At 41.4% G+C, this 12429-nt stretch overlaps 1 protein-coding gene across 2 annotated transcripts in view; it reads left to right on the top strand.

Annotated features, from left to right (window-relative positions):
• Nucleotides 1-442: 442 nt before the first annotated feature.
• The window catches only part of ptprn2 (protein tyrosine phosphatase receptor type N2), a 156036-nt gene continuing 144049 nt past the window's right edge, over nt 443-12429 (top strand). For both annotated transcript variants that reach the window (XM_085468240.1, XM_085468241.1), the window contains exon 1: nt 443-797. In XM_085468240.1, the coding sequence (XP_085324366.1) occupies nt 686-797 (112 nt within the window). In that variant the 5' untranslated portion in view covers nt 443-685. The remainder of the gene's footprint in view (nt 798-12429) is intronic.

The following is a 12429-nucleotide window of genomic DNA, read 5'->3' on the forward strand; positions in this document are numbered from 1 at the left end:
ACAAATGGAGACATTAAAAAATGTACTATATAAAAGTTTAAAGCTAAAAAATTTAAGTAAATTAAATAAAATGAAATATATGTATATATATTTTGTTAATATTAGCCCTGTATTTATTTTATTATAAATATCATATAAATAATAAATTTATATTGTATTATTTTAATGCACCTGTACTCTAGAAATGTAGTAGCAGCTCATTCATTGATATTCATGTGCAGTATTTCTGTAACTCCCCTGCAGTGCGCGTCATTTGTTTCCCCCAGTCATCTAAATCAGTCCTATCAATCAATCTGAACATGTGGGGGTTTTCACCCCCCACCCCGGTTTCTGTATGTTGGCTGCAAGCCTTTCGGGCAGTGATCATTCACATCTCTCCTTTCCATCCATGCACCCCTCCCGGCTCGGTTGCATGCTGCACGCATCATCCCTCCTCACCATGTGTGTTTGACGTCAGAAACTTAGGAGGGGCTCCTCCGTGAGGCTGGTAGCTGTTTGTGGTGCTGAAACAACGCCTGTATTGTGTTGCCGTTTAGCCACTTCGGCTCCAGTTTCTACCCGTTTTTTCCGTATTGTTATTATTATTATCTGAGCCCTCCGACATGCTCTCTCTGTGAGTCTCCTCCGAGCGGCCGACACTTTGAGTTTGGGGTTAAACAACATGCTGTTTTAGCGGAGGTGAGCGATGGATTGGAGTATAGGCAGGAGCGGTATGGATTCAGTCTGGTGTCCCGTCCTCTTCGCGGCATTGGCTGTCAGCCTTTGCTCCTCACCTGCCCTCGCCGACAGAAAATTTGGTAAGCAGCTGTGCTCCACTTTCTGTTATTGCTTTTTTTTTTTGTAACATATCATGTGTTTTAGGTTTTTAGTTGTTTTTCTTTTGTATGTACGCTCACAGGCTCTGTCCGTGGTGCTAAATCCTCCCGAGTTGCCCTCTTTTGGCTCGATCTCTAATATAAACAGTTGCTCTCTTTGCAGAAAAGTTCCTAATGCATGCTGAGACTCATAATGTCGGTATTTGCAAACAGTGTATCACCGTCTTGGTGCAAACTTACCTGTGCCGTGGGCAAGACTGGATGAAACCTGAACAGGGAAAAGTTACATAACCTCTCAGGCCTCATGGACACAATCTTTCCTGCACACTTTTTGTATGTGTGACCACCTTTTACCTCCTTCATCTCTAGCAATGCATCCCATTTCATATTCCTTTAACAGTTTCCCAGCACATAAAAATTACTCACACGTTCCCTTAAGGAGCATGCAATTTTAAACTCAGTTAAATATTTGATGACATCCTATATGCTCCCCGGGAAAAGAGGGCATATTTCATATTGCTATGTTTCATATTCAGACTTGGCTGAGGTAAATTTTCATTACCCTTGATTTGTTCTTCCAGCCCTGCCTCAGACACTGCTCTGTGATTTGAAAGAAAAGAGTGGCAGATGTCCAAAGAGTGATGTATTGGAGCAGCCGCAGTGATAATTGTGTCCGTTTAATGAGACATATGAGAGATTAAATGATTCATTTTCCTGCTTCAGTAGTGTGTGAGCTCATTTACACTGAAAAAAAAATCAGATGTACTGATCCAGCATCAGGAGGCGGAGCACATATTTTCATAAACTTTATCATGAGCTAGAGGCGAATATAGGTCTCTGGTCGCCTCTTCTGCTCTGATGATTCATACAGACACTGAGCTGCATCATATTCTGTATATTTAGAACAGGAGGAAGCCCTTTGGTAACCTGTTGTCTTATTTTCTCATATAAACACATATATTCTAAGTGATCAGATTAACAAATACAATAATATGGAAAGCCCAGAACTTACCCTTTTGTTCACTGGGTTTTTCTCTCTGCAAGTTGGCTAATTTATTCTTCAAATTCTTGTGAATGAGTCAGTGCTCATATTCCCCGAGTGCATTTCTCTCATTGAATTCTCAGAGTGTTTTTCTGTGTGTGTGAATGAGGTCTCCATTGTCAGAGTGTGGCTGAGAGTTGGGGATGGTTATTGTTTTTAATGAGCCCCACTGCGGATTATGCCATGTCATAGGGAAGATTTGGATCAAAGTGCACTCATGATGTGACTCTATTTATATAGCATATGTAAAGCTCTCTCCATATGTGTGTATATATATATATATATATATATATAAATATATGTGTGTCTTGATCTAAAAATAACCACATCGTTGTGTTTGTGTGGGAGAGACGGTGAGAGCACGCTGTGTGTGGGTGTATACATCCTGCATGTCTGAGAGCACATGAAAATAAGTCTGCAGCTACAAGCTCTGAAAATGCAGTTAATGGCTGTGATATTTAAGTAGTGGTGTGAATTTATGTCCATACGCACAACATTTTCCACATTGGCTCAAAGACTCCACCCCTGAGACACTTCAGCAGTTATCCAAACCTATTATTTGCTGTGTGGGAATAAAGAGATGAGCATTAGTGATCATTAGTGTTTTCATCGATTCTGCATACAGGTCAACTCAACTACTGATTCCTGATAAATGTTCTTTGTAGAATGAAAAGAAGACGCACGCCAAAGACTGTATATAAAAGACTGATATGGCACTATGACATCACTAGGTAGGCACAGCCTGTTTGGTTGTTTTTCAATAAATAGGACAAAAATGTTTAATACATCAAAGAAGAAGACTTAAAACTGGTGACGAGACCATTGACTTATCGGGGGAGTGTTACTGAGGTCATAGATCAAGTAAAGCTGTACAAGTCCCCCACTGCTAGCTATTAGAAAGAATGCAGGTTTAAGCTGCATTATGTGGGGGGGGAAAGTATCTGGCTAACATCACCTAATCTTTGAATTCAGGTGTTTTCAGTCCCGTTATCACAGGTGTATAAAATCAAGTACCAAGCCATGAAGTCTGCCTCTACAAACATTGTGAAAGAATGTGTTTTTGTAGAGAGCCCACTGAATTTGAGTATGGTGCTGTGGTAGGAGGCCAACGTTGCATCTCTAGAGATTTGATGTTTCACAATCAGCTGTAAGAGATATTCTTGCAAAGTAGGAGTGTTTAGGAAGCACAACAACTGAGCCACAAAGTGGCAGATCACGTTGTCAAGGTTTGCAGGTTGTAGACCCGAATGCAGACTTCATAAACAAAAAACAAAACAAAGTAGAAAAAAATAAATAAATAAAAGTACCACAGAATTTATGTTATTTCATTTCCCACGCACAAAGATGGATGGACAAGAACGCCTTACGATTCTAGATTCTAAGGAAAACGGGGGCTTTAATTAAATATTGGAGGTAATCGGGGAGACTGGACTCAAGAGGACCAGTAAAACAGAGTAACTGCATAACAGAGACAAACACTTGACAGCGATGTATGCGATGACACCAGGAAGGCTAATTTGAACTAAAATGCAGGGAATCAAATATAAAGTAATCTAGAAAAAAATTTACAGGGCAATGGATTAGAAAAGTAGCAAGAACTAAAATCTAACCAGATTCTAGAGTTCAAACAGAAAATAGAGACAATAATATAATCTTTAACATCAGCACCAAAACTGTGTGTTGGGAACTTCATTACATGGGTTTCAATGACGGAGCAGCTCCAGCAGGTGAAATGTGCAGGTGCCCCAGTATGTCTGTCCATATAGGTCGCATCATTATTGGCTGAAAGCACCTTTTTTGTACACTCTGTGGCTTAATCAATGAATCAATGCAACTGGCAGAAAAACATGCCAGCATTGTAATAAGGGCCTGATAAGCTTGGAAGCAGAGGATTTTGATGGTTGGACACCTCTGAACCTACTTAAACTGATTCTGGATTCCCACCACTGGTAATAATATAACAACAGCAAAACAGAAACACAAGATTAGAATAAACTCATTCTTTGCTGCTTCGCTCGATGCACAGGTAATCATCCGTTTTGCAACATACTATGGCCAAGATTTATAACAAAGACAATTTTTCTTTTCATTATGTCCTGAAACGAGTGACTGGGCCCATGAACTTAGCAGAAAAGTGTTTTAGATGTCAAGATTGAAAGCTGTTTTCCAACAGACTAGAAGTGTTTTTACAACCACAGCTATTGCCATCAGCAGGTTTGTGGCTGTTCTGAACTGAGGAGCTACATCCATGTTTTATACTGTCTACAGATAGGAAGAGAAGCAATATCTAGTAAATATTAGTGGTTTTAAATCGCATTTTAACTTGTGGAGGGTTTACAATCATAATTATTAAGCCTTAACAAATTGGTTGCAACATAACTGTGGAGTCAGAAATGCATCTAGCATAAAAATTGAATGACTACAAATGTAAATGAAATGTAAATAAGAAAAATTTAGTTAATCCATCTAACAGCTTTGTTGGTAGATGGACTTTTCCCCAAATACTTTAAAGAAAGTATAAAGCCAACTCTAGGAAGCATTTTAACTGATGTTTTGTGGGTTCGTGTTGTAGTAATTTACTAAATTAATCAGCTTAAAGGCAGAACGCTAAACTAAATTACAGCAATTCTGTTTTCTAACCTGAACTATTTTGGCTGCAAAACTTGAATCCTAAAGAAGATAAAAGTAAACTTCCCCAAAGTTAAATGTTGTTTTCTCCTGGCAGCTACAATGCCTAAAATAGCCTAAAACATGCCACCATTACCCATCACTATTGAAACTTTAAACCCTTTATTCCTCCTGTATTTGCTGTTCGTCGTCTCTGTGTTGCACTAAAATTTTCGATTGGTTTAGATTCGCTCACACGGCGTGCCATTTTGTTGCCTTGACCCAGCTGCTGACGTCTGAGCGGCTTCTTCTGGGAGGACGCTCTGGTCTTCCAAAGACTGGGAGAGGTCATGGACTGGTTAACGCGTTTCCAACTTGTTCCCACCAAGGTGACTCACTAACCAGCCTTGAGTCTGCCGCCTTGAAAGTGAGATGTAATTCAAAAGCACAGCACTTGTAAATTAACCAAAAGGCAGCGGCATTTAAAAAGCTTAACAGCACTCTTACACTTTAATTTTGCCTCAGTGTACGCGAAGGCCTGCTGTGCTCGTAATTGATGAAAGAGGCAGAAAGATTTTTATCAAAGGATTGGCAACTATTCATCTTTATTTGAAGAGTGCTGAAAGGTTAATGCCTTGTTTACACAAAGTTAGAAAAAACATAATTTAAATAATGAATTTATTGACTCCAGCACAGATTGTAGCCAATAGAAAATTAGCAGAAACACTCTAGTGCCTTGCGATCAGTATTTCCATCAGGATTGTTGTTAAAATTCTGTTCAGCATCTCTGCTTTGTTTGCAGAGGTTTGGCAGTGACAAGAATCCCAATACAACTACTGAAAAAATCCCAGTGTTTGTTAGCTACGCAGGTAGCTTTTCTCCAGCTTGCAGGTGCTGTTTATGAGAAAAAAATGTACTTTCAGCAACATTTGCTATATGTAAATAATAAAAGAAAGAAATATTAATCCTTTAAAGGTTATGAGCAGCTCCGAGGATTTAATAAAGGGAAAGCAGAGCAGTCTAGCTGCTATCGAGGTGTTGTTGCGATTCTAATAATGCACACACAAATCTAGCAGGAACACTGAGATCAGACTGAGCAGAGTTTAACATGGACACGCGGGGCTTGTGACAGCCTCTGAGCAAATCTGTTCCACTCCCCCCTTCAACACACTTTTTACACACAAATTAAGGAGTGTTAGAGGATATATTGATTGATATGTGACCTTTCTCCAATGTGTACATTGGAGATGTGCTTTAAGGCTGCACTGTCTGTCTGTTGTTTTTTTCTTTACAGCTGGCTCTCAGCAGCCACCGCCTAACATACCCAGACAAGTGGGATTTGATTAACTGGCTGCTGAGCTGTATGTATTTTGCCACAGCCCTCTGTCATCCAATAGATATCAGGACTGAGTGGTAATCAAGCATCTCATAGTGGTAATAAATCAACAGAGGCGATCGAAATGTGCAGCAGTATTAGGATTGATATTTTACTACAGCACAGATTATGAACATGGTGAAGTCTGCATCCACAAGCAGGACATCTTGCTTCAGTGGAAGTTGTCTTTTTTCATCCTTTATGCTGCGTGGTTTAGGATGTCTTCTTTTTTGTGGCACTAGGGCACAAAATGTGCATTCCCCCAACCTGTTGGCAGCGGTTTCTGGAGGCTGCTCGGTGTCACTGGGTGAACTGGGTGGCAAACAATGCAAATCAGCAAAAACCTCTTGACATTGCTTTGGTTGCAGAATGCTGTGGTTGTCTGTAGCTCTCTCTTAGTTTCTCTGCAAATACTTGCTAACTAAAAACTCAAAAAAGTGTCAAATGAATTTTGAAACAGGTCGGCACAACTTTGACTCGCCATTTCCACTCTCACTTTTCACTGTTTTGCTATAGTTCGGAGAGTAGCTGGACAGGGTTAGTAGACAAGTCACTTCCATTCAAACTATGACGTCAGCAACGTGCTAGCGACCAAAGCAAACACAAGGATGTTTTTGCCACCAGTTGGGGAAAACACATCATTCCATAGCAACAGGTGGTTGCCAGGGGGTGATCACTGACAAGTCTGTAGGTCTGCGTGACTGGGACTTCAGCAGTGACTGCCATGAAGTTAATGCCACATTAACTTGTCCACCAGTGCAGTATGCAAAACCTCTATAGAAGCAGGTGCAATGTATTTGAAGCCGTTACCATAAACCAGGGGTGGGGAACTCCAGGCCTCAAGTGCCGGTGTCTTGCAGGTTTTAGATATCACCCTGGGTCAGCAGATCTGAATCAAACGATTAGTTCATAACCAGGCCTCTGAAGAACTTCAAGACATGTTGAGGAGGTAATTTAGCCATTTAAATCAGCTGTGTTGGATCAAGGACACATATAAAACCTGCAGGACACCGGCCCTCGACGCCTGGAGTTCCCCCACCCCTGCCATAGACTGTATATGAAAGATCAACCCAGTCATCACACAGTAGAAACGCTTTGGACGTTTTTAAGCCTCAATTTTAATAATTTGGCTGCTTTCATTTAATTTTTGGGGACAATTTTATTTAGAATTTACAGAAATTTCACTTAAAAACTAGAGCGTCCTGTGCCGTACCATATTGTCCCCAGACATACTGGTATAAATACATTTTTACATGGTCACAAAAAAGTGTAATATTATGATATCAGTGGTTTATCAAGACCACAAGTTTGTTTCATAGCCCACACAATGACACAAGCCCGAGAACATCTGAGAGCGAGAGCGGGTGCCAGTCTTGAGCGGTACTGCTTCATCAACCTCCAACAAAGTAGGCTACACTTTGTACACTATTAAAAAAAAAAACCTGTTCCTGATAAAGGTGGAAACAACAAACTCGTTTCACCACTTGAAAAAAACAAAAAACACCAGGAGTACCACTAAGCTATGAAGACACACGAGGAGGTGCTAGCAGACGGTGATGTGCGACCCAAAAGTAAACAAATGACTCAGCAGAGTGTCACCGGAGCGCTCACTCACTGCACTCAATATGACAGAAAGACCAAACCATGGATGGGAATTACTGATGCAGTTAAATGATGGAAAAGCAGCATTATGTGACAATATAAGAGTTGCAAAGTTCAGTGACTTTAATTACTCTACACTAAAGTGTTAAGCTGTTGTTTTATACTTACAAATTTCCAGAGAAAACACTACCTGGGCTACATTTCTGCTTTTGACGTATCCTTTATCACTATAAATAATGGTGTGTCACTACTATTGCACTATAATACTGCTGCTGCTTGTGGCAATAGATGCGAGTTCAGATGAGGTAGTCTGTCATCACTGACAGCAGCTCATTGGAAATGAAGGATGGAAAACGCCCTTTATTTTATTTGCACTAATAAATGCTGCTGCCTGCAAACTGCATTCACCATAATTATCATCATTGCAAATTTCCTTGAAATTTTGTGATATAATTTTGGGGCTACAGCCTCCACCCCTAGCTGTCAGTACAATTAACTACACAGAAAGTCATATTATTTATTGGATAATTCCTTGAAAAACACCAGTACAACTTCAGACACCCACCCCAGAGGTCCTTGTCAGTAGTTCGAATTAGCTCGCACACAGCAGCCACCCGTCAGATAAAGTGGGAATGCCCCTGAAATTGACGTGCGCATTTTTGAAAATGAATGTGGATAAAGTTCATTCATTCATCTTGACCCTAAAATTGTTCTGTTACAACCTTTTACTCCTTTTGGATATGCCAAGTAGGCAATACTTCCATAAATACATGGACGAAGAAAATGTAAATTTGATGCAGAAATATCTGCTGCTGACAAAAAAGTATGAAGAAGAGGAGTTGGGAGGTTCTCTTTGGTGCTTTGAATTAAACCACAACAAGTTCATAGTGCCAGTGTGGGCAGTTATGTTTACAGGTGTTAAGCTACTAGATAACACATTAAGGGAGCAAACAAGTGATCAAAGACCTTCTTCTGCACAAACATATCTGCAACAGATTTTCACTGTAAGATATTTTACTCTGGGCCAAAGCAGAAGAAGGTATAGTCAAACACCTCATGCATGTATGTATATGAGTTTTCTAGTAATGAAAACTCCTCTGCCACCAAAATTGCTAATTAAGTTAAAACTCATATAAGGACGAGAACTAATATGACTGCCAGACTAATAAAAACCCGGCTTTGATGACTCTCCTACTCTCAGTAAAGGTCACAGTGCATTTTTCGTTTCTCTCAGGATGTCTGAGTCATCTTGACTGGTCTGGTGGAGGGTCAGGCCGAAGCGCCGGCCTTCAGCTCAGCCTTTATTGACACTTCGTATGAGGAGCCCTTCTACAATTCACTAAGGGCTTTGACTCATCTAATAAATGGCAAACCATTTGTTGGATGAGTTTTCATTGTGCAGTACATCCCCCTCTTCGTGCACATGGCAGCACATGATGGTTAAATAAGCATTTGGTGTGCTATTTGCAAAGCCTGTTTTTCCAAATTAATAAACTCAACAGCTGCAGCATTCAGTACGAGTGTAACTGATCTGACATTAACAGTTCTGCCATCATCTGTTGCTGAATATAATATATATCTATTGATTCTCGCTAATAAAGCGCATACGGTGTTGTAAAGGACCTCTTCTCAGCCACACAGCTGCTGGAAGTCTTGTTTTCAGGATGACATGAATCGCAGACTGATAAGCTATTCGAGCGACGCTGTTTTTCAGATAGTCTGGGAAACTGGTATTTTTGAGTTTTTAGTTGATTTCACAACTGTACCCTTGAAAGTGCAAGGAAAAAAACGTAAAACAAAGCAGGCTGTGTATCCATGGCTTGGGTTGCTTCCACGGCTGGTGTGATAACAGGCGGAGGGTGGATTTTCTTTGTGATTCAACAGATGCTCAGAGGAGTGTGTTGGGAGCACGGCGGCTGGCTGTTCCTGTGTCTTTCCAGACAAATGTCGGCAGCTTATGAGAGGAATGAAGTCAGAATTGTGTCAAGATAGACGTGTCGAGACGATACATCTCGTTAGGCTCTCTTCAGTTCAAGGTGAACCTTGAAGATATTCTGGGTCAAGGAGGAGGAGTGCCGCCAGAGAAGCGAGGAAGGCGACATGTTCCAGGGGAAGTCTGCTTTTCTTTTAGACGCTAAAATTTGTTTATAGTTCAGTAGAGGCTCTTTCTTCCTCTGAGACTTGTCAGGTGTAAGAACATGACGCATTTGGACCTTTACGTTGATTAAAAACACAAACAAAGAAGGTGTTTTCCCGCTTGCGTGCCAACAACAGTGCAAAGAACGTGCTCCTTTTTGCACTCTCTCTCCTCTGCACACACCTGACACGGCGAGTGTTAAAAACGTCATCGGTTTTTACAAGGAGGAGTGGACGGCGTTTCTCAAGGTTCAAATTAACTGGTGTTGGTAAAGGGGTCAGAGTGAAGGTCACCTCTGTGTGGCGGAGCTAAGATTTATAATGAGGACAATAACACAGTAATGAGGATTCTGAAAGCTGTGAGCTGAGCACAGGAATTAATCTATACTATCTCAGCTGTGATTAAAGCAGTAACGTTCCGGTTTCGCCTTTGGGGGATGCTGATTAATACTCTGGGCCATTTCTCAGTGCAGCAGGAAAGGAAAATGACTGTTTGAAGGGAAAAAAGCAACAGAAAGATGGGTGTTTTCCTATATTTGTGACCAACTGTCTCATTTGAAGTACATTAGTAACATATATGAAGAGAAGAAAAAAGGTGACGGTGAGACAGCGGAGGCTCGAAGCGAGGAGGAGGTTTAAACCGTGTCTGCCGTCTATCGTGATGGGTAATGTGCGATCGTTTAGGGCCAAGAATTTGGCATTTTGGTCACCACCTTGGTGTTTTGTTGGTGTCAGAAGTGGTCGTGTTTTGATAAGAAGCTGTAGTGCTAAGTTAACAGCTATCATAAGCTAGCTCAGTATATCATGACTTTAAAGCTTAATACAGTTTAAATAGGGGACTAATGAGAAAAAACGACTGTTCGTACGTGCATCCCTCCATCTTCTGCCACTTCTCTGGGATCAGGTTACGATGTTAACACTCAGCAGAGACGTCAAGGCCTCCCTCTCCAGGCTACTACCTCCAGCTCATCAGGGGAAACACCGAGGCTTTCCCAAACCTGCTGAAAGATACAATCTCTCGACTGAGTCTGGAGTATGCCCCGTAGCCTCCTCCCAGTCACCTTCCCTGAAACCCATCAAGGAGACATCCCAGTCAGATACATAAACCACCTCAACTGGCTCCTTTAAACCACAACCATCCATCGAGAGAAAAACGTTTTTTCTAACAGGACATAAACATCCGTATTTCTGTTTATGGCACTAGTTGGTAGCATAAATAGTTTAAAATGAATGTGTTTTAACCCCCTTTGCGGTCACCCTGGGGGCCACAAATTTAAATAATGGGACTTGGATACCGCTGAATACCTCAGCATTTAAAATCCACCTGAATATAGACTGCCTTTCCTTCTCAATAGCCTAATATTGATATTCATCTTGCAATGGGGGTGATTATGCAGAAGCACGTAAGGTAAAATATTAGAGGAGGAATGCTATTTGTTCAGTTTATGTTGCGTTATATTTACTTGGTTTTTCCAAACTTAAAGTCAGCTAAGAGAAGGGCTTTATGTGTTTTTGTATGTGTGATTATGTGTGTTTGTAGCCTTGCCACTAAGGGCTCTCCTCAGTGTAAAGAGGCCTGGCCAGTCCCAATTTATACACACACCCTGTTTATTTTGCCCTTTGTTACGCACTCATACACATCAAGGCCCGCTCCGCTTTATGTCGTCATTCTTTTCAAAGGTTCTCTCAGCGCCTGCTGTGCTCATGCCCTACTATATATAAGAGGAGAGGTTAATCAGCAGATGCACACCAGGTGTGCCACCCTCCTCAAACGAATCACTTTCCCTCCTCTCTTCACAGCTGAGCCAGAAAACCACACCCCACTGCCACAGTGTTTTCACTGAGTCAGAAATGTGATGCCTTTGGGTGTCTGCACCAACTGCAGCCATAAAAATCCAATCCCTCAGTGATGAGAGGTGTTCTGACCAGGGAGCGGCATGGAGACAGTTTCATATCAATTTCCTCTCATCTCATCTGCATCTTAAGGCGTTTAATTCCACAGGTGGTACAGCTGAGTAGTTTCATTTTAAGCTGTGAAATTACCACTCAGGCACATAAATGACTTGAGGCCAACAAAGATGTCATTTCACTCCCATTTGCATGTCATCGATGTCACATCTGCAGGACAGGAAAGTCCAAACACCGAGGCGTGGTACTGACCTGCACTTTAATCGAGGTTCAGCTGGCACTCAAGAGTTAAACCTTTGTCCTCACCTGCAGGATTAGATATTCCCCTCAGGGCAGTTTGTGCTGGTTCACTTCGAGCTCTTTGGAACATAAGAAAGAAGAGGCTTAGCTGTTTCACTCGCTCCACTTCTGCTTTTCAACACTCAATCACACCTCAAGAGAAGGGAGAAAATCAAATGTCTGAATCACTCAGTGCAGGTCGGGAAAAAGGTCAACCCGGCCTATTTCTGGGTCCTCTGTTGCCGCAGTGATGCTGCCATCTTTAATTCATAGCCGTTGTCTGGGCTGTCGCCTGGAGCTGGCAGCTGAGTGACTGAGAGTGACCTGCCTGCCTGGGAATTCTGAGGGAATTGTGTCTGGTTACACTCCTCTGGATGCCAGGTGGTTTCACATCAGGATCTCTCTTCAGTCAAAGTGACCCCAGAGTCCCCTCACTTTGACCCCCAAGCTCCTAATTCAGGTTAAAAACTTTTAGATTTAGTTTCTGTTAAATGCTTTGAACTAAAGAAAAAGTCCCACAATATCTATATGTGCCATCTTGCTAAAAGGAAATATTTTACCAAAACACAATAAAAAAAAGATAATTACGCTACAGGCTAAAAGCTAATTAGCTTCGCACAAAATCTGTAAACAAGGGCAAACAGCTAGCTCTGTGTTAACTAAAC

This window comes from Copadichromis virginalis, linkage group LG9 (assembly GCF_057382275.1).
Source record: "Copadichromis virginalis isolate Kocher_CV1m ecotype Utaka linkage group LG9, C_Virginalis_male_GT1.1, whole genome shotgun sequence".
Classification (NCBI taxonomy): domain Eukaryota; kingdom Metazoa; phylum Chordata; class Actinopteri; order Cichliformes; family Cichlidae; genus Copadichromis; species Copadichromis virginalis.